This window comes from Engraulis encrasicolus, unplaced genomic scaffold (genome assembly GCF_034702125.1).
Source record: "Engraulis encrasicolus isolate BLACKSEA-1 unplaced genomic scaffold, IST_EnEncr_1.0 scaffold_36_np1212, whole genome shotgun sequence".
NCBI lineage: Eukaryota > Metazoa > Chordata > Actinopteri > Clupeiformes > Engraulidae > Engraulis > Engraulis encrasicolus.
Genome location: NW_026945665.1, coordinates 257,693 through 285,000, shown reverse-complemented (window position 1 = coordinate 285,000; position 27,308 = coordinate 257,693). Strand labels below are relative to the sequence as shown.

At 41.0% G+C, this 27,308-nt stretch overlaps 3 protein-coding genes across 4 annotated transcripts in view; 1 reads left to right on the top strand and 2 right to left on the bottom strand.

Annotated features, from left to right (window-relative positions):
• Nucleotides 1–7,903, bottom strand: part of LOC134443781 (fibronectin-like) — a 270,346-nt gene extending 262,443 nt beyond the window's left edge. Inside the window, exon 1 of the mRNA XM_063193374.1 lies at nucleotides 7,839–7,903. Coding sequence (XP_063049444.1) covers nucleotides 7,839–7,903 — 65 coding nt within the window. The remainder of the gene's footprint in view (nucleotides 1–7,838) is intronic.
• Nucleotides 7,904–17,298: 9,395 nt separating this feature from the next.
• Nucleotides 17,299–19,061, top strand: LOC134443762 (uncharacterized). The gene is made up of 2 exons (XM_063193369.1): nucleotides 17,299–18,472; nucleotides 18,783–19,061. The coding sequence occupies exons 1-2, from the start codon at nucleotides 18,003–18,005 to the stop codon at nucleotides 18,961–18,963; spliced, it is 651 nt and encodes a 216-aa protein (XP_063049439.1). The 5' UTR covers nucleotides 17,299–18,002; the 3' UTR covers nucleotides 18,964–19,061.
• A 57-nt stretch (nucleotides 19,062–19,118) lies between these two features.
• On the bottom strand, nucleotides 19,119–23,677 carry LOC134443760 (uncharacterized). 2 transcript variants are annotated; one of them, XM_063193368.1, is made up of 9 exons: nucleotides 23,126–23,677; nucleotides 22,081–22,281; nucleotides 21,283–21,892; nucleotides 20,839–20,915; nucleotides 20,441–20,630; nucleotides 20,201–20,322; nucleotides 19,872–20,100; nucleotides 19,612–19,758; nucleotides 19,119–19,527 (listed from the first exon to the last, which is right to left on the bottom strand). In XM_063193368.1, the coding sequence occupies exons 1-9, from the start codon at nucleotides 23,429–23,431 to the stop codon at nucleotides 19,274–19,276; spliced, it is 2,136 nt and encodes a 711-aa protein (XP_063049438.1). In that variant the 5' UTR covers nucleotides 23,432–23,677; the 3' UTR covers nucleotides 19,119–19,273. The 2 variants fall into 2 exon arrangements, with proteins under 2 accessions (XP_063049438.1, XP_063049437.1); XM_063193367.1 differs by having other exon boundaries at nucleotides 19,119–19,758.
• Nucleotides 23,678–27,308: the final 3,631 nt, after the last annotated feature.

The window sequence follows — 27,308 nt, the reverse complement described above, 5'->3', positions numbered from 1 at the left end:
AAATGGGCACAGCTTTCAGTTCAGTTATGGTTTATTTGAGTTGGGAAAAGTACACATCATGTAGACTGTACAATAACCTAACAGATAAGTATCATAGCATTTGCAGCCATAGGCTAATTTCCAATGCCCGTCCCTAGAACGCCCTTTGACGTAGTGATGGAGTTAGTGTCCTCCCCAGTTTTGGGGACTGGTTACAAGCTCTTTGTGGACAATTTTTATACAAGCCCAATGCTGTTCAGCAACTGCTGGATGAGAACAAGATATGGGCATGCGGTACCATTCGCAAACACAGGATCGGGTTCCCAAAAGACATATCCGATCCCATTAACAATCCCCACCCAAGGGGTAAGATACGTTGGTAAGGATACGGGAGGTAAGTCTGCTGTTCGTACAATGGAAAGACACTCGTCTAGTTCGGATGTGTTCCAGCATTCATCAAGCCCACAGCGAAGGCAGCATGATACAGCGCAGGGTGAAGACAGATGGTATATGGAATGTGGAACAATTGCCGGTACCTCCTGCAGTACAAGACTACAATAACAACAAAAATGCCGTTGACTGGTCTGACAGTTTGATTAGTTATTACCAAATTCTTCATAAGACAAGGAGGTGGTACAGATCTTTATTTTACCACTTCACATTGCCAAAGTGAACGCATTCATCCTCCACAAATACATGATGGAAAGCAGGGGTGGAAAGCCCTTATATCAGAAAGCCTTCCGTGAGAAGCTAATTCTGGAGCTCCGGTGCGTTGGACATGGTGAAATTGTCCCCTCTCCTCCGCGAGCGCCACCACAACCACCACCTGATGCCTTGCATATGCCCGCACACTTTGGGGAAGATGGCACAGAACAGTATGTCTTAAAGGGACAGTTTGGTCAATTTCAACATGCAGTTGTAATGCTCACACTACCCTGGACTTGTCAGTGCCTGAGATTTTTTTTTTCTTCTTCTTCAGTCGTTTCTGAGATCCTGGTCATTGTAATGGGGGCAGCTCTTTGTTTACATTTCAAAAAAACATTTTTATTTATTCCCAAAAACATCCAAAAGGTTATAAAACATCAGCAGACAACTAGCAAACAGCAGTACCTTTTGGGAAAATATTTGGAGTTGGCCTATGTTTCATTTTTTTAAAATGTAAACAAACGCTGCCCCCATTAGAATTGCTCATATCTCGGAAAGAGCTGAGCCGAAAAATGTGGCATCAGCTGGTACTGACAAGTCAAGGGTAGCTTGAGCAATACAACCGCATGTTGAAATTGACCAAACTGTCCCTTTAACATTGTGATACTCACAATTTTTTCCTCAAGAGCCACATTAGCCCCCCCCCTTACTTTTCAGGGCCTTTCTATTTTATGGGGGGATTACATCATGATGGTGTTGGCCTCATTATACATGGTTGTAGTAGGTCTATTATTTATGCAAATTAGTAGTACTAGTATTATTATTAATCATTAAATGATTAGTATTGTTAAATTATTTCTGATCGAAAAAAAAAAAATCCCACATGTGTCCGAAAATGTGTGCTATAGATCGGCCTTGTGATGTGACTGTTCTCGGTAGGATGCAAGACATCCACATTTTTCTTTTTTTTTTTTACGTGTTTCATCGGGAGAGCTGCTTTCAGAGTGACATTTATTTTGATTAACATTGATTTTCTCCATTTTTGTCCAAGAAATGTTGTGTTTCATTCAAAGTATTTTTGTGACAAAACGTAAGAGTGCTCCTTTTACTACACTGTAAACCGCAACATGTTCCAGGAACTCAAAACAATTGTGGAAACTTATTCCCGGTTAAAGGGTTTATGAAACGAAAACAAAGTAAAGGAATTTGACCATTTCCAGGACAGATTCTGAAAGTTCTAAGCCTTGTGAATAAAATGGGATATTGTCTGGGTGATATTTTGTCCTAAAAGTCATGTTAAAACGTTCCCAAAAAGTGTTTTTTGGTGACATGCAAATTTTATGCAAATGATATGCGTGACATAGAAGGGGTGAGTTCACCTCATTCCACCTTGTTCAGATCAATGGCGGCTAGTACCAAAACAAAGCGCAGTGTCAAGCAGTGTGTTGCTGGAGGGCCGAACGGTGCCAGCTGCAAAAATGGCTACTTGACAGAAGGAATATCTTTGCACAAGTTCCCTTCTGTGAAGAATGATGGAACTGTGGCTGACAAGGAGAAGGCTAAATCAAGCTAGGGCTCTGTGGATCCAATGCGTGGTTTTGAAGCAAGCTCGTGGTCACTGTTGTGCTCGGCACATTTCCACCCCTTGTGCTTCACCACAAATGTGGAGGTCGCGGGCATGGTTGGACTGAAGAGAATGCTATTGCCTCAAGCAGTTCCAACAATTGACATCGCCGGCGTGCAGACTGAAACTGCCCCTGTAACTGCTTGGGCACGAAGACAGGTGAGTGCACTGCTTTGCTTTAGGCTACTCGTTTTACCTTGTCCATCTGCTTTGTATGTTGTTTTCAGGAAAGGGTAATGCACATTACATGCCAAACCGATGCGAATGCACTTTTTATTGATTGCCATTCAACTGGTCAATAAATTGGTTTTGGGAGGATATCCGCACATCAGCGTGGTGCTCTCAGTCGAGGACAGCCAACTCACAGATTGGGCTACTCAGGGCTTTTTCTGAACGGGGAAATAGGGGCGCTCCACCCTCATACCTCCGTGGGTGCACCCTCATACTTTTATTTTTATATATATATATATATTTGAGCGCCCCTAATAAATTTCTCATTCATGGGGGGGAACACCCCCCTTCACCCCCTGTGACCTGCCATGATGCTCCCTCATGCCAAAAAATCCTAGAAAAAGTCCTGCTACTGCTTAGCGAATAAACAGAGATGCACATAGCGTAGGCCTACTTTGAAGCATTGATTGTTTGTTTTTAGTATTGTGGTGCACGTGTGGCTGACGTTTGGACACACCTCGTCCTCAGAGTCCGGCTGAGGGACACGCGACGCCTGTGACTTTGAGCACAAAAAATAATAATGATAAACGCTAAAAATATGCTGAGGACTCAGGCTATATAGGGCGTTTTTCCAACAGCCTAATACCTCCGTTTTTTCTCTAGTTGATGATATTTTTGCATGTAGCCTACATGCATTTCAATCACACTATATCGCGCAATTGAATCAAAATGCCCCCCATTTGTCAACAAATACACACGCCATGTCATCTGTGGGTCATGGCAAAGCGCCCTTAGCAACCGTAACCATAAACAAAACGAACTGTCAGGCTATGTCAACAATCGTCACTTCGCCTGTCAGACATGTCACTTTCTGCAGATGTATCAGTGCCTCTGAAATAGATTTGTGCTGCTGTTTTTTTTTTCTCATGAGGTTGGATGTGTGGTTTTTCGACACGCTGATGTTTGTATCAGAATTTTGGTTCCTTTATAAGATGTGGGTCCATCAAATGTGTGTTGTTTTCTCAGATCGCCATACTAGCAAACCAGGGACTCCCCTCTATGATGTCACAGCCCAACTCATTAGTCACACCAAATTTCACAGAATTCACACTTTGAGTTGCCATTTTCACAAGTTCCTCCAGGATGATTGGGTTCAAAGTCTCATCGATGCTATCAGAAAAAACAAGGCTTTAATGGGAATGACCGTTTGTTTTCGTTTCATAAACACTTTAAAGTTTTAGTTTTGTGACCAAATGTTTTATGTACATACTACATACATGCATGCATATGCAGGACACAAAATCTTTAAGAAGATGATCAAAAACTTTGAAATGACTGAAAAGATTGAAAACTTTAATTCCATAATTAGATTTTTAGTTTTTAGCAGCCCAAGTCAAGTATGTACTTCAAACTCTAAAATGCACAGAAACAATGGTTTACACAAAAGATTTGAGTTGAAAACTAAAACGTTTGTGTAAGTCTTACATAAAATCAGACATTTTATGTGAAAACAAATGTTATGAGAAAAAATAAAATCTTGAATGTTTTAGTAGCTGCTACTCAAAGATCTAACATGCTCCATTGACATAAATATTTCGAGAATGGTGCAAAAATCAATGCAGTTAGTACTTACCAGACAGTTAAAAATTTTAAGTAAACAAGCACAGCATTGTTTAGCTATATTGGCTCTAAGTTTTTGATTTCAAAATTAAAAATGTTATGTTTTCCCATTTTCGAACCAAAAAAAAATCTTGGTTGGTTTATTGATTGGTTGGTTTATACTAATGCACTAGGCTACCTCCCCTCAATTTTACCAAAAATGGAGATAGAACCTTATAAATCTGAGCTCACGAGGTTTTGTGTTCGTAGAAAGTTAGCCGTGTTTGTTAGAAAGTATTGGACTTACTCATAATTAACAGTCAAATGTGTTTCACACATTTCCACTTCAAATTCGGCCACCTGACATCATACCAAAACAATGTTAGAATGTGTTTTTTTAGATGCGTCCCACGCATCTCTATAAGAGGCTTTGGTGTCCGTCCGTCCTTCCGTCCGTCCGTCCGCCCTCCCGTGATGAGTTTCTGAATTGTGATTCCCTCTTGTGATTCCCTCTTGTGTCCACAAGGTGGCAGTCGCTCAGTTTTGGACTGGAGCTCATGCGTGCAAACCAAAACGTCTACCAAGAGACCGTGCTCTTTGCCAGTGAGAAAAACATGGCGGCACTTCCTGTTAATTTTCACATGAAAGTTTTGCTTAATTTAAAGTCCCTAAGCGACTATAAATGTTGTGGCTTCCATATATTGATGTAAAAGTGCCCCACGAAGTAATGAAGCACAACAAAGTTACTCCACATTACCATTTGACCACTCGTTTTTCTATGCTAACAGGGTAGCTAATGTAGCATTGTAAATGATCCAGGGAGANAGGGGGGAAGGTTGTGATTTCAGTCCGCCTGAGGCAACGATTTTCGTGGGGAAGATGACCTGCATCTCGGTGGCATTGAACCACGCCCCCGTGCCTTATTTGGCTCGCTCAGCACGTGCGTCCTCAGTCCAATCGCAATGCTTTATTTTCCCCAGATGTTTAATCGCATTTAAGTGAAAGTGCCATGTATACACATCGCAAAATAACTCTTAATCTGATCTATTTAAATCGCATTTATTAAATCGGACTTAAAAACATCATGTACACGTAGCCAATGTCTCATTGATTAGTTTATGGAACTTACGGTTTGTCTGTTACGGTCCACGAAGACAATATCCACGTGAAAACGCAAACGCCTGCAAACCACTGTTTTGACAGAAATACAGTTCACCTGTCGCCTACTCTGTTTTCTTCCCAAAGCGGCATTTAAAAGTATTCCATGAAATCCAACATCAACGTCACTTCAAATAGGTGACAGCATCATGCACACACATGAAATAACACTTCAGTGAGGGGGGGACATCACTGCTCTCATATTAAAGTGAAAAGAGAATTTCACATTTTAGTTTATTTAATGTAGGCCTATGCAAAATTGCAAATAGCCTATTCATTGAAATCTGTCCAGAAAGGGTTGTAATGTTTGCCTGTTTTTTTATGTTTGTAATTATTATTTTTTTAAAATAAAAAATTGTGATTTAAAAAAAAAATAGGCTAACAAAAATAGAGATTTTATGTTAAAAAAAAATGTGATATGGGATGGACCGATGGCCCCCCTAAGCTAAATTCGCCTTAGGTCCCCACATTGCTAAATGTAGTGTAAGGGATTATTTTGAAAAGACAGTAACATAATCAGCAATGCATTACAGTTTTTCAGTAAATTGCCCAACACTGTTGAAATCCTATGGTACTTTTTCAAATCCAGGCTTATACAGTACATGGTAGGCTTATTGATAAATTGCCTTGACAGGTTATGAGGAGGCCAAGGGGGCGTTTGGGCAAAAAAGGTTCAGAACAGGCATAGACGGACGCATCTGTTGTCCGCCTGTCGGACTTGTTTGTTTTTACTAACATCCCGTGCTGGGAATTGAACTTGAAACCATCATGTTTCAAGGCCAACTGTTTAACTGTTAGGCTAGTCCATGACTGCCCAAGTACAACATGCTGACATCTATAGTCTCATATGTCAGATATAGTTCCAATTGAAATGATTTAAAGAATTTGTAACTTTCACAGTTTCGCGAGAAATAAACAATAAATATCTACTTGAGTGTTTTTTTATTGGTAATACAGGATTCAAACCTGCAATCCTCTGATCTTGTGGCCATTGCCCTATCCAGACCACAGCAGCTCAAACATTGTCTTGCTTTACCTAAGCATTTTTCTTTTGTAATTTCGCTCAAAATTAAATGTGAAAAATATTGCTAATTAAAGCTGGAGTCATGGGTCTGGTGGCCATCTGAACATTTCCATACCATGTTCCAGGAAGTATGGAAGTAGGTAAGGTTATCTCCATGTTGGGGATTGAACTTGCAACCTTTAAGGTTGAAGACCTGCTGTTTAACCACTACTCCATGGTCGCCTCACCTGTTGCCAAGGCATCTAGCCACCCATATGCCAGATAGAGTTCCAATTTACAAACTCAAAGACATTGTGTTAGGATGTCAGTTGTACTTAAAAACACAATGCCAACCAGAGTTAATTTATTGGTACCTGAAAACCTGTTGAGAACACCTAAAATGTGTATGTCATCTGGACATTTTTGCAATATTGAGTACTACAGCGTAAACTTTTCTAGTTCATAGTACTGTTGGGGAATACAGTGTATATAGTGACAAACTCCAGAGTCGTAGCTTTCAAACAAGAGCACGGGTGTTAGTGTAGCACAAACAGGGATATTACTGCAACCCCTGGCGTAAAAGAAGCCAAAAAATGTATAAAATGTGTGTGACGGTTAAGTGGTTAATTTATATAAATATTATATTCCATGTTTCATTAATGTTACAGTCACACCGCAGGATATTTGACATATACACGTAAACTTTCACATAAAGCAAACATGTTTCTTCTCATCTAAAACTAATATGAAACATAATATACCACATCGTCTTTCATTGAAATTTGTTTTTTAAAGGAAAAATAACAGTTTGGTAGGTTTTTCATCAATGTTACGAAAAAACAAGGCGTCACGTCTCCCACCCACATACATTTTCTGTCATTGTCTTTAATCTTTACCCTTTTCATCTAGGTCTACTGTATTATTATTCTCACAAACTTGTTAGTTTTATCCAGCTTCATCTAATAGTTGATTTGCAAAGCAGAATATTTCTCGATTTCTGCTCGTTCAATTAGGCCTCTCACTCTGTCCCGATCAATATTCAGCAATTTTCCAAGTAAAAACTCACGATGATGAACGTTTGCATTTCGGCATGTTGGCAGAAGTGCTCGAATGAGGTTCGCAGAAGTGCTCACGCTAGAACCTAGTGCGCTCATGCCGTGTGGTTATACAAACGTACTTTACGCCACCATACTATTCTTGCATTGTCTTGCTACATCAGGTGCGTAGTGTAGCCGATGCATTCGAACCTTGGTACAATGACACACGCAACAGGCTACGGATAAAAGAAAGGGTTGGAATCGAGTTCCCTAGCTGTCCTTATAAACAATGCTGATGTAATCAGAACTTATTTTGAATGCAGGTCAGTAAAACTGTGTTTTACGTTAGCTACAGGGGTTTTAATTTCAATCAGAGAAAAAACAGGACATTTCCATAATTTTATGAAATATCCCGGGACGCCCAGGACAGGTCACAAAATCAGGACATGTCTCGGTAAATACGGATGCTTGGTCACCCTACTCTATACAGCATTGAGATAAAAAAAATACCATGATCGTAAGTGGATTTTAGAGGCTTATTACAGACTTATTGAACCTTCGGAATACAGTTGACACACACCCTCCGGCATTGGATGTTGATGTTTGCACCATGTTTGCTTACCTCTTCTGCTCTGCCATGTTGGGTGGGCGGTGTTTTGAGTCATCACTCTTCATTAAGGGAGCCATGTTGGGTGGGGTATGTCTTGACCAGTCACTCTTCATGGATAGAGCACTGGGCAGGTCTGTAGATGATCCCTCGTCTGGTAATTTGTGCGTCCAGTCCATTGTCAGAACATAGCCGTCGCTGAGAGATTAAGATAACAATAATAATAGTCGGGGAGGAACGGTAGCCTACCATGCACCCCCCCCCCCCCCCCACTCCCCCACCAAAACAATATATGACTGTTTTTAATCTTCAAGATGTCCTGAATAAGAATTTGAGTGGTAACAGTAATATAACTCACTCCCACAATACTTTTTCACATCATATTGTACATGACCCCAGTATGCTCTATGTATTCTAGTCCTATAGTACACTGCCACGTCGTCTAGAGCGAGTCTGTAGTATAGATATTATACTGTATTTGGTGTGCCTTTTTGCATAGCAACAGTTGCTATGCAAAGCATCTTCCTTAGCAATCAGCATCATCCAGACATCATAACACAATTTAATCGCAGAGGAACTGTATCACTGATGCCTTGTGAAATAGCAGGCAACTCTTTTCCAATGTTTCAGTGACATATTAACAAAAATGCTTCCTATTGGTTTTCGTCTCCGGTGGTATTGTAGTCCCCTTTAAATTTTTTTGACGAAAATATAAATCAATATCGTTATATTTTTTGTACAAACGCATGCTGTTTTTTTCGTCATCGTTTTATTGTCGTCAGGGGAAAAACTATCGTTAACGATAATTATGACGAAAATATTTCGTCACGAAATTAACACTGCTGATGAGACCACTTTCACAAAGTTCCACAAGACTTTTTTGAACCTTCAAGATGTCCTTATTACGAATTTGAGTGGTAAAAGTAATTTAACTCATTCCTACTATACTCTTGTACATCATATTGTACATGACCCCAGTATGCTCTACACGTTTTAGTTCTATGTAGTAGTAAACTGGCAAGGCCTCTACAGCCATTTTGCAGTTGGTTATCATAGCTTGTTATATGCCATATGAAAGCTTGGAGTAGGATATGTAGTTCATGAATATGATCATAATTGTGGTGTACCTATAACATGTGGCAAAATATACTTGGTTTAGTGGTATGAATTTATTTTCAATTCTTAGAATGACTCCCTTCTACAATGTACGATACATTAGAATATAATAGTTTTTTAATTATTTAAAGAGTTTTGAGACACTGAAAATAACAGACTGGGATATTTTTAAACAAGCTGCCACCACCAACAACAGCCAAATAGACATTGAGGGGTGTACAGATACAGTCCCCTCCTACATCACCAAATGCATAGACGACGTCACAGACACAAAAACAAGAATCACTCGAGCCAACCCGAAGCCATGGCTGACAGGGGACATCCACAGGATGCTGAGGGCAAGAGACATAGCCTTCAGTGTTGGGGATGAAGCAGGCCTGAAAACAGCTAGGGACAACCTGTCACGAGGCATCACTGACTACAAGCCATCACCTCGGAGCTGCAAAAACAACACATCCCTGCTGAATGACCTCAACAGCTTTTTCGCACGCTTCAAGGAACAAAACAAGACCCATCCACAGAAAACACCTGCCCCACCACACAACCAGGCACTCTGTCTACCTGTTGATAGCGTGAAGAGGGCTCTCACCAGGATCAACCCACGCAAAGCAACAGGCCCAGACAACATCCCTGGACGGATGCTGAAGGACTGTGCCGAGGAACTAAAGCATGTCTTCACTGACATCTTCAACACCTCACTACAACAAGCCATTGTCCCCTCCTGCTTCAAAGCCGCCACCATCATACCGGTGCCAAAGAAGTCATCTCCATCCTGCTTCAACGACTACCATCCCGTACAGGGGTGTAGCACCACATTTGGGGCCCTAGGAATAACCTCTTCCATGGGCCCCCCTAAACACACACCCTACCACCCCCGAGCCCCCCACCCCCCGTGCGCGCCCACCTCCTGATATAGTCATCCTTCTTGCCTTCCTCAGAATACCCCTCTATGCTTTCCTCTCCTTCACTTGAATCATCCTCATCTTCAATCATATGACATAATAGACATAATACAAATAAATATTGTAATCTTTCACATTACCAGAAAAGTAGGCTATCATATTCATAGGGATGACTTTTAATCTCTTCATCACTTGGGTGTGAGGGGGAGGAGAGAGACTGGTAAATCTCTCTTTATAATGCTTTTAGCCTACTATTTCGTGCACTACGGACACATGAGACAAATATGTTGAACTGAACTTCCTTCAATGTGCATCGCTGAACAGAAATACACGCGCTCGCGCACACATTCGTTCACTTGCACTGCACCGCACGTCACGTTTGCCCGTATCAGTGTTTGGGAGAGCAAGGAACAGAGAATCAGCTGTGGTTTAGGCCTACTGGCAGAAGCTGACTTCGAAATGTCTTCGAGTCCCGTGCTTGCTCACCGCTGTTTTGCTCCTATGTGCCCTTCAATTAAATGACTGAATAAACAAAAGCTAAAGCAAAATAAAAACACGTCTCTGTATGCCAGCTATCTCTGCCGACTATAGGCCAAATGTAGCCAAGTGGACCTTATGTTAATTAAGCAAAATAATAATTATCCAGTTGGAATACCTGCAATTACACGACTACGCCACTAGGGGAATTCCGCCCCTAGAAATATTATGGACAAAGGCAAACACAGGTTCTGACAGACTGGGACAGAGACGTGGATTTCTTGTTGCAAAAATAAAATGATATTTCTTTATTTATACAAAACCATTACATATCCACACCACCAACATCAAATAAAAGACAGACAAATAGTCTACAGATAGTCCTAAATGATGGCAGGGTCAGGCTAACAGGGCAGGCTGTCAGTTAAGGATAGAGCTATAGGTGTTGTTCACCACTCAGAAACAAATGGCCTATGTTGGAGCACACAGCACGCACGGTACACACACACACACACACACACACACATAGGCGTACTAGCTAAGCAAGTGATTCAATCAGTATGGTTACCCACTACACAGGTGAGAATTCATGTCACACGTCTAAGCTACTAATAATACACACTATAGAGCTCTCTACTACTGGGACCTGCCCTGCGAGCATGAATTAGTAGGCCACAGAAACAAAATACAGAGAGTATGGCGGACGGACAAAATAAAATGAAAAACAACAAACAGAAAGCAGAGCTAAAATCACTATGGGCAAACAGCTGTGAACAATGATATGACCCTCGATGATACCCTCTCAACACTAGTGGATACGGTGCAAGACAGGCTCCGTGTGCCATCACCTGGCTTAAATCTTCACAGAGGGAACATGCAGTAGGTTGGAAACAGTCTGACCTCAGCCTACAGCAACCACACGCACAGCGCTGAACACAGACAAATCCCGGGAGAGTTCCAGCAAGTCTACCCATTCTGGCTGTTTTTATAAAACTGATGCCTTAGCCACCATTAACTGGCTAGCCAATCAGCAGCAAGCTGAGTCTGATGACATCACCGGCTATGGAAGCCATCAATGGACAATTTTGTTGTAACAGTGACAGTCCCACCTGTTACACTAGTTATATTTATTTCTTTGAAATCATTATTTATTAGGCTAGGCCTACTGCATATAATTTCAGATTTAAATTGGCCAGTAACTATTTCACAGTAGCCTACCTTGTAGTAATTTTCATGAGCACTCAATGCAGATAGGTTACCTGCTCAGAACGGAGGTAGGTAGGCAGGCTCTACTCTGCCTGTCTTTTCTTGTGCAATGCAAACCGGCTCATCTTTTGCGCTTTGCGCAGATTAGAATGGCGTCAGCAGCATTCAAAACGCAGACTGGTGACCCGTCAAAACCTCGTCATTATTTTACCACACTTTAGCTATAACGGGCGTTGTCAGATGGTCAGAGACATGGCCAAGTAATCAGAGCTTTCCCATTGAGAGTGTTGAGACCGCAAAATAAAAGCAGAATGAAGGTTCAAGACAGCTAGTTTGCACCGCCACCTTGACATTGGCAACTGTTGAACATGACGTCGATTAATATTCATATCATTACGAGGACAGAATCAATCTGCAAATTTGATGACCAGGGCTGGTAGCATTGCACACATTTACAAATAGCTTGCTATCATTTGGATATTTGAACCAACATCTTCCCATGTTGGTCTTTTGGGACACTTCTTATGAATATAGGCCTGTCAAAGACAAATATGGGTTCTATCACAATGATAGCCAACAAAATGAGATTTTTTTTTTCATTTGACATCGGCTATCACAGAAGGCCACACGGAATGGGAAAGGGATAACCAGTTATCCTACTGTGTAGGCTGTAATTTTGACATTTGGGCTCACCTTTCTTGCAAGAAATCAGCTGCTGTTGCTTTCCTTCATTTTGTTTCCCCTGTCTCTCTTGCCTTTCTATTCTTTTTGTGAAAGCCTGGTGTTTTAGACGTCTTTCATTGCTAACCGGCTGCTGTGTTTACTGCCTAATAATGAAGTGAGTGAGTGTTGATTCCGCATATTTTACAATCAAAAGTCCGCGAGAGGGTGGACTAAACCAATGCGTGATAATGGGGGTGTCTGATATAGAATATAGCCTATTTTCAAGCTAGTATATCCAATTGAACATATGTATTTCCAGAGAACATTGGAATTACATAATTGACATTATTGACATTATTTTTTAAATAATTCAAAAAAACGAAAGAAGAAAAATATTTTCCATTGGAAGGTCCCCGGTGGGCCCCCCAGATGGTCTGGGCCCTAAGGATGATAGCAGAGTTTCATGTCGGTATATGTGTGCAGGGTTTATCTGCAAGTGTTGAGAGTAATTGGCTTGTGTGTAGAGTTTAGACTCTATGAGCCAAATTTTGCAAATTGTGTGCAAGCAGTAGGCAAAAACTGTAACGGCATCTTGGAGGTAAAAAAAAAGTAACTTTGGAAAAATGGTCTAGATCCTGACATCATAACACAATGTAATCACAGAGGAACTGTATCACTGATGCTGATTGCTAAAGAAGATGCTTTGTATAGCAACTTTTGCTATGCAAAAAGGCACACCAAATACAGTATAATATGTATACTACAGACTCCAAGCTTTCATATGGTATATCATAAGCATGATAACCAACTGCATCATGGCTCTAGAGGATTTGGCAGTCTACTACTACATAGGGCTAGAATACATAGTGCATTCTGGGGTCATGTACCCCAGCAGTTCCATAGGTTGTGTGTGTGTGGGTGTGGGTGTGTGTGTGGGTGTGGGTGGGTGGGTGCTTGGCCCAGACAAGACAGATTGCAATTCACAAAATGTTGCTCAATATCTGGCATCATTGGAAGCCTCTTCATATGGAAACGCAGGTGCCACCTTTATCCTTAAGGACATTATGAACAGAAGATTCTAGTGCTGTATAGGACTCCTTTTAAACCACATTTGGATTGTGCCATGATAAATGTATATCTGTCAATGCAAATTAGCTAGGAGGCTTAGAGCCTTTTTAAGACCCGATACTTCAGTTTGTGATACAAGCGCCAGAATCGGTACAGATACTCCTTAGACATAACTATTTTCAAAAAATACGCGGGCCACTTGAAATTCAAGATGGCTGCCCATTTTCCAAGATGGCCGCCATACAGGTATGAATTAGCAACTGAAACAACTGTTCAAATGGTGATACAAGCACTGGAATTGCCATAGACTCCTTAGGCACACTTCTTTTGAAAAGGCATGCAGGTCACTTGAAATCCAAAATGGCTGCCCATTTTCTAGGTGGCCACCATACATATTAGTGGGGTCGGTTACGGGAGAAAAAGAGCATTACCGTTACGGAGCTGACAAAAGCGTGAAACTTTGCACGATGCTTCCTTAGGACCCCCTCAATGATTTAAGCCTAGGAGCCCAACTGAAATATTCAATTTTCATATCAATCAAGTGAATAATACATGTACATATCAAGTGTCAGTGACAGCTTGAATTATTTACCTCTATAAGGCCATTACAAAATAAAATGTATGCTGATTTGTGTTCAGATATGTACGTATATATATCAATTCCTAAGTGTACTGTGGAGTGTTAGGGGCCTTTATACTTAGGAAATGATGAATAATCAATATGCAATGCACCATACATTACAGTATATTGACAAATATTTTATGTTTTAAAAGCGCAAAATCGTGTTTTTCTGTTCTACTTTGGGCTTAAACCTAGATGGCATGTTGGCTACCTAACCACTTAATTTATTGATTGCTCGTTAATTTTTATTTGTGGGTCTGGTCCTTTGTTTTAAACATGTCTGCCTGTCTTCCCTCTCTCACACACTCAAAAAGTCTTTCAAAAACTTTAAACAACAGCATGTGGAAATTCCATTGGCTTTGGAGGGATACAGCTGTAAAAGTAGCCTACAAGTCATCAAGACTATACTGTACTCTACTGTACTGTGGCGTAGTGTACTCTGCTATAGGCTACTTTACTGTACTGTACTGTACTGTGCTGTGATATACCGTACTGTATTGTAATGTGATATACTGTGCTGTACTGTACTGTACTGTACTGTACTTTACTATACTGAACCATACTGTACTGTACTGTACTGTACTGTACTGTACTATACTCTACTGTACTGTATGCTACTGTACTGTGCTGTACTGTACTGTAATGTACTTTATTATACTGCTCCGCACTGTATGCTACTGTACTGTGCTGTACTGTAGTGTACCGTACTGTACTCTACTCTAATGTACTGAACTGAACTTTACTATACAGCACCATACTGTATGCTACTGTAGTGTAGTGTAGTGTAGTGTAGTGTACTGTACTACAACATAGAACTGAAATATTTAGAGCATTCTGAGGTCATGTACAATATGATGCAAAAAGTGTGTGTTTGTGTGTGTGTGTGTGTGTGTGTGTGTGTGTGTGTGTGTGTGTGTAGGGGGGTGGGTGTCTATGGTAGACTATCCTTCCTCCCACACTGTTTATGTGCCTTGCATACAAAGGAAATGAGTACCTGTAATGATTTACTTTTATAGTATATACCATATGAGAATTGTTGTTTTATATAGATATTTCTCCTATGGGTAAGGGTGGCAAAGACCTATGGTACATGTTGTCCATCAGCTGTCATTTTTGAAGTAGGAATTAAAGTACTCAATGATTACTGAGATTACTGTAATACAACTTGTGACACAAGTACTAGGTGAGTACTTCAAATTCAAGCAAATTCAGGTAAAAACAATGCACATACCACAGCCTACTTACTCAACACCTACTTAGAAATCATTTCCATTTGTTTTGAACTGAAGATATAGCCTACATGTATATTGAGTAATCTGTCATACCATTCTTAAAGACTGAAATGCAGTCACTATAGGCATAATGCTACTTCTGAAAATTTAGAATTAGGTGATGGGTTCTTCATACATATGGAGAGGTCCTGTCCTTTAACCTCTCTCATACAAATAAAACATATATGTTATGGAAATTAGAGGATGCGGAACCTGCTACCTTGGACATCATCTTGCACTGACACTTCCCCATTCAGATGCAGCTGAGCAAGCATTAGCAGCAGTCTATTCTCACCATAGTTTTAGTGTGGGAAATGCTCATTTTAATTCAGACCAAGAATCTTCTCAACTCGTTCACAGTGTTACATTTGCTGTCAAGCATGTAAGCACAGACTCACCCATACTTTCACACAATGTACATTTTTTCTTAGTTTCATCAAAGCAGGCTACCACTGCCCTTGCTTCATCTCTGCTGAGTTCGGGACTATATTAACATTGTCAGCTAAGTATAATGTCATGTAATAACAATGTTATGCATTACACGACATATTGTATATGACATGATAAAATGTTCTTTTTTTTTTCCCCGAGGGCTCCTAGGCTAGAATTACAGCATATACCCTAAACAAACACCATGCAATGTTTGGTGCTTTTGTCAGTTCCGTAACAGTAAAACCCTTAACCGACTTAACTATATTATCTCCTGCAGTATTCCTACAGGACTTTGTGGCAGCCATCTTGGAAAATGAGTGGCCATCTTGAATTTCAAGTGACATGCATGCCTTTTCAAAAGCAATATGCCGAAGGAGTATTTGCACCAAGTTTGGTGCTTGTATCATTATATGAATGCTTGTTTAATTTTCCTCTGACACATCTGAACGGTGGCCATCTTGGAAAATTAATCATCTTGGAAAAGTCACCCGCATGCTTTATCAAAATAGATACATCTAAGGAGTATCTGTGCCAAGTTTTGAGTTTGTATCACCATTTGAACAATTGTTTCAGTTGCCAATTTATATCTGTATTGCAGCCATCTTGGAAAATGGACAGCCATCTTGAATTTGAAGTGGCCCGCGTATCTTTGAAAATATTAATGACTAAGGAGTATGTGCAGACTCTGGCGCTTGTATCAAAAACTGAAGTCTCGGGTCACCTATCTCCCTAGCTTAATAAAGATTTTTTTTTCTGAGACCGTATGGACTTATGAAACTTTGTCGCAGAAAACAATGTCCATTGGTGTGATATCATATTTTTGGTTAATTCTGCGTATAATTATATATTGTTGAAGCTCCAGCGGTACATAAATTGTGACTTTAGACCCTTAAGAAGGCAATGGCAAGGGTGGATTTTAGATTTTTCTCTCAGAGTTCTTCAGTCAATCAATTATGTTTTGCTACCACAAGATGTATTAGTTTTGTAGTCCTTTGGTGTGACCATAAAATACATTTTGACAATAGTGTATATTTTTCACATTTTTACCTCCGCCAGGAGGTTATGTGATCGCCCGATTTCTGTGTTAGCATGTCCGTCTGTTGCTCTGTTCGTTCACTGCTATTTCGCTGCCTGCCACAAGGTGGCCGAGGTGAATTGAGCAATGACAGGACGTGCCTGCTAGGTAGATTGACGGACAGTGACCACAGCCAGAATGTATTACGTGCGGGTTTGCTGTGCCTACATGGCTGCGTAGCCAATAGCACACCAAATTATATATAATGATAATAGCATATACAATATGGCACACATATCGTCGCAGAGTTAATTGTTCTCCGAGTGTTTGCCCTGTCAACCAAATCAGCTTTCGCGGAGTTAATTGTTCTCCCAGTGTTTCCCTGCAGTTCACGAAGGCTGGAGATAATATAATAACGGTGAATAGTGGTTAACAGACAGCGCCAAGGAGGGAAAGGTAAGGTTAAGCTACATGAAAGGTTAATCAAAGTTGTGTTGCGACTGTCACCACAAAGCCAGACAGAATGCACAACGTGCAGATTTGCTGTGCCTGCATGGCTGAAGCCATAGGTGCGTAGCCAATAGCACCAAAACACAATAAAATGTCATGCACATCGTCGCAGCTTTCGCGGAGAGTTTTCCCTCAACCAAATCAGCTTTCTCTCGTCTGTCCAGTTGAAGTTTAAAGGATAATTGCGGTTTTTTCAACATTAAGCCTCATTTCCGAGTTGTCTGCAATGTTCTAGAACCCCCCACACCGTTTTTTTGATGTTTACTGCTGTCCCCGGTGTTTGCCTATTTTTGATGCATCCCAACCTGCTTCAGAATGGCAAGTCACCTGCATGTCCGACCAGGTCCTTAAAAGCACCATAAACGTTCGTTTTCAAAAACAACAACTCACCGGAGTGGTTACTGGTCTTCACTGGTCACCCATATCAAATTTTGTTGCAAGAAGACGCTTCTGTCGTGTTTAATTTGACATTTTGTAAATCCCATTGAGTTCTATTGAGGACTGGTGTTCGTTGATATTACTCCGCCACCGGCAGTGTTGCCAGATGAGTCTGATGATTTCCAGCCCAAAAAATGCTCAAAACCCGCCTAGAAGCACAAAATCCCAATTCTATTGATTTCTATGGCAAAAATTGGGCGGGTTTTTCTGCTAAATGCCATGTTTACCCGCACACAGCCTTCCTAAGCAGCCCAATTGGGCGGGAAACAGCCCAATCTGGCAACACTGGGCACCGGAACCGGCACTTTCTTTGTTGTGGTTCCTCAGCCCTCTCTCAGCACAGGAAATACACGAGGATAATTACCTAGTTGTAGTCCTGTCGCTCAGTTGGCCAAAAGTAGGTGAGCAACGTACTGTAACAAGTTAATAACAAATAACAACAATACAAAAGCAACAAGAATGGAGTACGAACGTTGGGAAGAGGACATTTTCGATTTCGAGTTTGATGGGCGAGGATACAGATTCGAACCGGAATATACAGTAGAGGAGCTACGCCAAATGGATCTGGAAATGCAAGCAAGGGACACTGGGGAACCTGAAGAAGTCACAGAAGGAATACAAGTTCCCAGGGTATCGGGAAGTTGGTGGTGCACTTGTGGAAAGTGCAAGCCGATGCCCACCGAACTGGAGAGTAGATGCTGCAAAGAATGGGATCTTCTGGTCACTTCAGGCATGGCTAGCCTGAATGTCTCGGTCGATGAGACGGGTGAGGAGGATGAGGAGAGGGGTGAATCGCCATCGTGCATTACCGAGAAGGAGGTGCGCCAGCTTCTAAATAAACCAGTTTTGGAGACTTTCTTTTGGGTTCCGAAAATAAACTGGAAGAAACGCCCTGTTCCAGAGGGACCAAACGGCCAATTGTCTGAAAGGTAAGCTATGTAAAAACTAATGGCACGTAACTTCGTAAGTCTAGCCATCCCATGACATAACCATGTCTGAAAAATAAGGAAACACCACACACTATTATTATTTTGTCGTACTTCTTGGCGTGAAGAATGCATGTTCAATGTGTGTGGTGTTTTCCGAATAGTTGGCCCTGATTATGTTTTCCTGAAACCTGCAGCTGCATCACTGAAGGGGTGTGTGCACAGGGACATGATCATGAACTGTATTCTGATCATGTTTTTTATTTTCATATTTCACTGACGTTGTCTATGTACTTGTGTTTTCTATTCTCAGACAATATCGTCTCGTCGCCTATCGTGTAATTCTAGAGTGGGCATTGAAAGGTCACCGACTTGGACGTGGAAATCGTGCTGTGTTACCAAGCTGCGTCGTCAACGCTGTCCGGAATGCCTTCCCATCCCCCACTGGGGAGTACGTAGGATTTACACCGAAAGAGATTGAGGACTTATTCTGATGTACTGGGTGTGAAATAACACTGCCCTTAGTAGCACCCAAATCTTTCAGAACTTTACATTACTTTTCATTTCCATTCCATTGTTGTATATACTTTGTTTTACATAGCCTATTATATTGTAATAAAACAAAATCATTTTTTGAAAAGAACTTTGTTTTATTTCTAAACAAATGCTGTGTGCATGGCATTGAAATTTGGCATTGAAACAGTGACCATATGTAAAACATGTCAAATTCACACTATAAGGAATATTATGAACAAAAAAATGTACAGTCCTGCACATATGTACAGAATTGATCAGTCCACTTGATTACAAAGTCTCTGGGTTGTGAGGGAATCTGGACTGATGCTTCCTGATGACATCCTCTTTTGGGGGTTTCTCCTTAGTTGCTATGGTTTTAGGCTGCTGGACCCTTGGCATTTCTTTTGGCGTTGGGTCTTCCCTTCTCTGCAGGACACGCTCAACAAGGTGATGGGTGAAATTCTGGCTTGTGGGCTGGTAAATTTTTTTGGCAACCCAGTCCTTTGTTCGTTTTGGGAACACCACGCTGAACCTTGGTGTGCCTGCAAAGGGAATCAATTTTTTAGCAAGACATTTAGCAACCAATGAAAATTTTCTGTGGGTGCTTACTTGGGAAAGCTCATTACCTTCTGAAGTTGTTGCCTGCTCGCGGCCAACGTTGTAGTTGTTGTCCAAAATAGCAAGTTGTGTACGAGCCACCATGGTGTTGTAGTCAAAATGGAGTCGTTTGGGCATGTATTTCAGCATCATACTGTGGTACACCTCCAAAGAACCTATACACAAAGGGTTTTCATTACAATTGGAAATGTGAAGGCTACAACATTTCAGTAGAAATTAAAGTAATCGTCTACAGATCCCAAAAGGGATCCACATTCATATTACATACCAGTGTGTTTGAAATGAGTCATGTGGTCCAGGTCTTTCAGGAGTCTTTTTTCCTCAACAATAGTTTGCAAACCCTTGAAGGCATCTGAGTCCTCACGGAGCCACCGTTTCATTTTCTGTTCATCGGAGCTTAGAGGCGGGTGAGGACAGGCCCATCTTCTCCCATCTTGCTCCCACGTATGAACCCCACGAATGTGGTAGAGTAGTGAGGTCCATCGTCGCTTCAGTTCCTACAGAATAGATTTGGAGTCATGAGTATTTGCATCAAAGCCTTTTGTTATTTTCTGTAGCAATGTGGGCCGTTCTGGGTTATTGTGCTAAAGTTATTACCTCAGCGTTGCCATCAGAAGATGAGCAGCAGAACCAAAAGTGGTTCAGGATAGCCTGAAGCCAGCCCCCCAGGTCCTGATTTCCCTTCTTGTTGGCGAGGGCCAGTAGTTTTTTCTGCAAACCTGGGTAGAATTGTTGTGAAAAAAAGTGTAAATTAGGGTAAGAGTATAACATGGAGGGTAGGCTATATCAAGCTATTGTGTAACACCAGTCATGTACATATTATGATATGTGCATTACCTTTTGCCACATGCCATGTATCAAATTCATGGCGGATATTCTGGTACTCTTCCCGCATGATCTTACGGACGGATGGAGCCCTGTCTGTTGCGATGAGATCTATCGGGAGTCCTACATTGTAGATCAGATGGTTCAACCCCCTCCGAAAACCTTGAGACTCCATAGCAACTGAACTGCCAGCTTCTGTAACCTATTGGAAAAAAATAACAAATAGCCGCTGCGGCTTATACATAATGTATGTGTGTGTGTGACACAATGCCATTTGATCATAACAACAATATCACTATGCTTTACTCTATAGCAGAACTGTTCCACATCATAGTTTATGTTGATATCACAACAGTACTATAGTACCCACAATTTCGCCTGGGTTTTTGCAAAAAGCACAGTAGGTTTACCTGCAGTAGTTCAAAATGAACAATCTCTTGGGTGGATAACAGCTGAAGCGAATAGGTGGAGTACTTGCTGCTGTAGCCTGTAGAATGTGACAGAGTAACAACATATGAGTCCACGATACAGTCACAAAGAAAACTATCTGTGTGAGCAAACTAAAAGTTAGAAGTCGTTATATTTCTGTTCTGTCATTAGATTGCTGTGGAGTCTACAAATTTTGACAAGGCACTTGATGAGCAATGAAAAGTGGCTTGGTGTATTCAATTGGAATGTGACCCTTTTCTCATGCCCTATGCTGCCATGCCTGACTAACAGTAAATAAGGTCTGTAGCATAAAGTTTGCAAAATTAGCATAATTTTGCAGCTCCACATGGAGATATAATGACTTCCATAAATCTGGCCATTTCTAAACATGTCACAGTCAACATGATTTTGTGGGGGGGGCTTACCTGGCGAGTCACACCTGGCATCGCCACACAACTCGATGGACTTTCCCAGTTCCTTTTCCCTCACGAGTCGCTTGATGAGGTAGTCTTGCTGGTCCTTGTATGCGAAATGTATAACAGGAATGAGGTTGTCCCTTTGGATGCAGTAGAACTGCGATGTCTTCAAAATCTGTAAATGCAGGATGCTGGCCCACTCTGCAATTTCTGTGTAGGTTGTTCCAGAGAAAAGTGTTGCAGCAGAGATGAGGAGGTTGTTCTCTGGTATTCCCCTCACTTCAGGGCATGACATCCAACTGCCGGAATGGTTCTTCAGACAGGTCCATTCAATCTTTATCTTGCTGCCTCTTGTTGACTTTTTCTTCTCAATGATGGGGACACCACATGTAGGGACCTGGCATGTACTGAACAGTGCCATGAGGCAAGACTCATTCACAATCCATTTATTTTCATTCCAGCCACTTCTAATGTCTGATGCACTTGAGCTGGATGTTGCACTTGAACTGGATTGTGTTGACTGTTGACTCAGGTGATAGCTGTAATCTTTTGGGTCATCTTCTGGGGCGGTAGACATGCTAACGTCCATTAGATGCATCTCTGTGTCTGTCTCATCTGGCTGTTGAAAAATCAAAACAATGGAATGCAATAAATATTTAGTCATAAAAATGTTACATAACTTTTGACATGACATTTTATATGGTACCTTTTGAAAATACCAGAGATAAGTAATGAAAAGGTAAGTAGTGAAAACAGTGACAATAAAGTAAGTAAAATAAGAAAGTAAGGAAAAATGTAAATACTCACGATTACTGCCGGGCTATCCCTCACCACAGGCAAAGCTAGGTATTTGCCAGATAAGGACCTCCTTGATGTTTTGGGTTGGTCTGGCGTTGGCTCAGGACTTGTCAGGATAAAAGACAGGCCTGATGATGAAGAGGGCCAGTCCTTTTCAGGAGTTGAGAAGTGTACGGGTTGGGTAGTGGAGGCGTCTACACCACCAACTGCCTGTAAAAAGTTTCAATGCAAAACATCAAGTTCAATGACTAACATAATGTGATTACAGTTATTTACACTGTGGTGCACAATGAGATGTAGAGATACTGTATTTTGTTTCCTGTGTATTTTGTTTCCTGGCAATATGGCATACTACACAAAGTATTATTGACCTGTATACAAGTACAGTGTATTTATATCACAATTCGACTAACATGACATGTCATCAAATCATTACAAGTGCAATTGCATTACAATTGCAATTATTACGCTTGACAGGACTGGACTGAGTTATGACATTATACGGTAGTGTGACCACTTCAAGGTATCAATACACATGAACAGTATTGAAAACAGATAATGATAAAATAAAGGTAAATAATAATGTCCAGGCACACACCACAGTCATATGGTTTGGCAGATGCTTTCAGTCGAAGACATCCACTATTACATTACAAAACAGGAGTCAAATTGAAAAATCAGTTTGGCTGTTTATCAGCAAGGTAGTAATACAGGCTATGAAGACCATTAGTGCAGGGCAAGACAAGCCCTCTTCTTACAACAGAGGATGGTGAGTTTGTATACTGCTTCAATAGCCCCCTCAGAAAACACCAAACACTGTGGCCTTCGAAGCCATGGTGAGAAGAGCTGTAGCTATTTCACTCTCCTCCCGCCCAACCCCCATCTCTGCTTACCTGGGGTAAGTTCTGTAACCTTGATTGCTTACCTCCCCCACCCCAAAGAACACGGTGGCAACCACAGCAAAGTAACAATTTAGCGATCTAAACAGTGTAAACTCCATATTCGAGGTAAATCGTCTAATTATAAACACAACTATGAAAGTAAAGTTGCTTACCCCAATGTTTTCCTCGTCTTGCGGAGGACCCAAGAGTGTTGGTACAGCCGTCCTTTTCAAATACAGTTTTTTAGGAGACTGAACTCTCTTGCTGTTCTTGGTCGACTGTACATAGTCCTCAAACCGAAAGTGCAAGGCGCACACACGATGGTCTGCTTCTTCCAGAACATGTATGGGTGTGTTGGTGTCGAAGCCAAGAAAAGATAGCCACAACTTCAACCGTGAAGAATAACGGAGTGGGAGTCTATGGCAGGTCCTTCTGTCCGGGATTTTACCACAGCCCCTAACTGCACAAACTCGTCCCATGATCGAAAAAATATTTACAAAGACTAAGAAACAATACAAAAACGAATACAATAACAAAAAAGAAATAACACTGAGAAATGTGTAAAAAGATTATCTGTCCAACTTCCCTCGGATGATTGCAACACAGTCTCTCACTGCCGTACTGATTGCTGGCTGACTACTTCTATTTACATGCTCAAGTACAATGAACAATCGCTATCAATTGCGCCATCAAGTGGTGTGGAGTGTAGAGCACATCAGATTCAACTGCTGAGCGGAAGTTTATCCACGGCTGTGTGACGGCTGAGAAAATAGTTCCTGCATGAACGAGCTGCCAAATTAAACACGACAGAAGCGTCTTCTTGCAACAAAATTTGATATGGGTGACCAGTGAAGACCAGTAACCACTCCGGTGAGTTGTTGTTTTTGAAAACGAACGTTTATGGTGCTTTTAAGGACCTGGTCGGACATGCAGGTGACTTGCCATTCTGAAGCAGGTTGGGATGCATCAAAAATAGGCAAACACCGGGGACAGCAGTAAACATCAAAAAAACGGTGTGGGGGGTTCTAGAACATTGCAGACAACTCGGAAATGAGGCTTAATGTTGAAAAAACCGCAATTATCCTTTAAAAAAACAAAAACAAAAATCCACCCTCGTAGGCATATCATCGCAGCTTTCTCAGAGTTTATTGTTCTCCGAGTTTTCCCCTGTCAAATCACCCTCGTCTCGTCTGTCCAGTTGAAGTTTGTCAGTTAAAACAAGCCTTGTGTTTAACAGCATGCGAAAAACAGAATGTACTTTTAATTTACAAATAATTAATGAATAATGAACGAGTGGAGAAATTAATAACAACGAACAGTTTAATCGGTAGCGCCAAGGAGGGAAAGGTAGGCCTAGGCCTATCCAGTTCACTACATTTAAGGTTAATCATGTTAACAGACTACAGTTAATCAAGGACATGGTAATTATAAAATAATCTGGTTACAACTTGACTGTTAAATTCTCTAAACACACTAATGGTGTGTGACGGAGGTCATCTTGCACCTGTTCACCCCCCTCGGGGATCGAACGTGCGACCTCGTCAACTACAACGGTTCGGCAATGGGAGACACAGTACGATACCGCTGGACCAAGAGACTAGTCTCTCGGCCCAACGGCACGAGACTGTATGAGGCTATCGGAGGGAGGTTTACCAACGTTCCACGCCAACTCTGTGCTAGTTAGCCTCCGTTACACTCTCCCCCTTAAACCTCACTCCCATCCCGGGTCAGCGGCACCACTGTGACGGAGGTCATCTTGCACCTGTTCACCCCCCTCGGGGATCGAACGTGCGACCTCGTCAACTACAACGGTTCGGCAATGGGAGACACAGTACGATACCGCTGGGCCAAGAGACTAGTCTCTCGGCCCAACGGCACGAGACTGTATGAGGCTATCGGAGGGAGGTTTACCAACGTTCCACGCCAACTCTGTGCTAGTTAGCCTCCGTTACAGGTGTATAAACCTGCATAAATGACACCACATCATCACACAAATATCCTATGTGTCTAAAAACAAACTTAACGTCCTTGGCGGAGGTCTGCACACTCTGGGTGCATTTCTAGTTTTTTAATTTTTGATGTATGAAAATGCATCTTACTAAAGGTAAAATTGTATTTCAGTTGGCAGTTGAAGTATCACACAAAAGGACAAACAGGTCACACCAAAGGACTAGATATCTGAGAAATAAGTTTTAGAACAACTGGTTGTACATTTTTTGTTTATTTTGTTGTTTGACTAGATAAATATTGTTTATTCAAATGGCCCGGAGTGGACCCTTTTCTCAGTCCGGGAATTTAATTCAAATTCAGGCCACTCTGATACGGAGGACAAAATGCACGCCTCCCTCTTAACATCTGACTTCCCTATCACTAGCCTATTCCCTATTATTAAATTTAACAATTAAATTAAATGTAGGCCTAACTATTTGAATTAACAATCAAAAAGTAATGTAGGCTTCATAGACAATTATTGATTAAACAGTGGTTGCCTGTTTCATTTGGTCTTATTTTGTACATTATTATATCTTAAATCCTGCTACCTGTTTCCACAGTGGTCCTGGGCTGTATGCACAGCCTATCCTTTCATTCACTTATTTTTTTACTTATTTAATTGTGGCTTTGTTAAATCATCTACACGTTTTAATCTACACATACACTATCATGGTTTTCTTCTGTAGACTATGCCATATATTTTATAGGCCTTATATACTAACTCTCTTCCTCTACCTGGCCCTTCAGTACTCCTTCCCACATCTGGATCATCTGCTGTGCTGAAGCTAGAAAGCATTCCATAGGCTAAAGAAGACATTTCATATTGAGTTGATGTTTATTACGCACCTGTGGAAATACTGCACGCTATAACAGCGAGACGAAATAGGCTACAGTTGTAGAGGAGCTAAAGCATGACGGCGACTTTGAAATTGTCTATCAAAAATGGCAAATGTAGGCCTAAGGATTCCTTTCCTTGAGGATACACACTGCGAGCACGGGATGTAGGCGAACGTGTCTGCATGTATTGCAACTTGAAAACAGAATAGATTCCCGCGGGCGTGAAGGGGCTCTCACACAGTAATTAATTTTTAGAAAGACAACTAAACTGTCCCCGTGTGCGCGAACCAAGAGCAATATTGGTATACAGCACTTATAAATGATTTTTATCAAACAGCATGCTTGACATGCATTTAATAACAAATAGCCTATTTAACAACAAATGCCCCTGTTTAATATCCTATCTATTGCGTTAATAACTGATAGTGCGCGCCGGTGGTAATGCAAGGTAGGCTTAATGCGTGATGAAGCATTTGGCAATTCTCTTCATCAAATGGAATTTAGCCTAATGTAAAGCAACAAGTTTTCGGTTCTTCTATGAAAATACGAATACACTTCTAAACCATAGCATAGGCCATAAAGCCTACATTGTGACATTCTAAAAGCTGACAGTAAGTTGACAGTTGATTATTTGACATAGCAAACATCGCCACGTTACAGCCTATTTGCATAGGAGTGATTCTACGATTCGCCTACGCTTTTGACAAAAGCAAAATGTCAATTATCAGTATTTTTTTTTCAACTAAATGACCTAGATCTTTACTTAGTGTATATGACTGATTCTACGATTCCCCTACGCTTTTGGCAAAAGCAAAATGTCAATTATCAGTATTTTTTTTCAACTAAATGACCTAGATGTTAACATAGTGTATATATTTAAGTTTCCAAACAAACAAATTGCCAAGCTTAATCTTAAATCATTTGATAAATACTCTAATGAAAGCGAACATTTGCTTAATTATTTTGTCAACAGTGTTATGGACAAATACTATGTCATTTCAAACATATATAAAAATACTACAGAGTTGAAACAATATATGTTTGAAAGTGCTTATGTCCCTTAGCAGTAATGTTGTCATTAATCTGTGCAACTGATATAAAAAATGTGATTGTTGAGCTTCATAAGTAGGATTTTATGAGTCACTGTGATACAGACTGACACATTTTTCATCATAAATCCCTGTAACGTCTGATTTGAATATAGTCACCCTCCTTACACAAGACTTCCTTCTCCAGAGATAATCCCTAGTGTATGTTCATAGGATTTTTCCAACACATAAGGGATCAATAGCGCAAAAACACTTTCAAAACAGTCAACGGTGTAACTCAATTGTGTTACGGTCAACAGTGCAGGGGAACAAGTCGGCACTTTTTTAGGAGAAAAAAAACAGAGCAGACAAACCCATCTCCCAAGACAATTTTTTTTGTTTGTTTGTCTGTCAATATGGATATAAATTGGCAAAAACATACTCCTCCTCAACTGTCATCAGTGTTGCCAGATTGGGCTGGTTCCCGCCCAATTGGGCT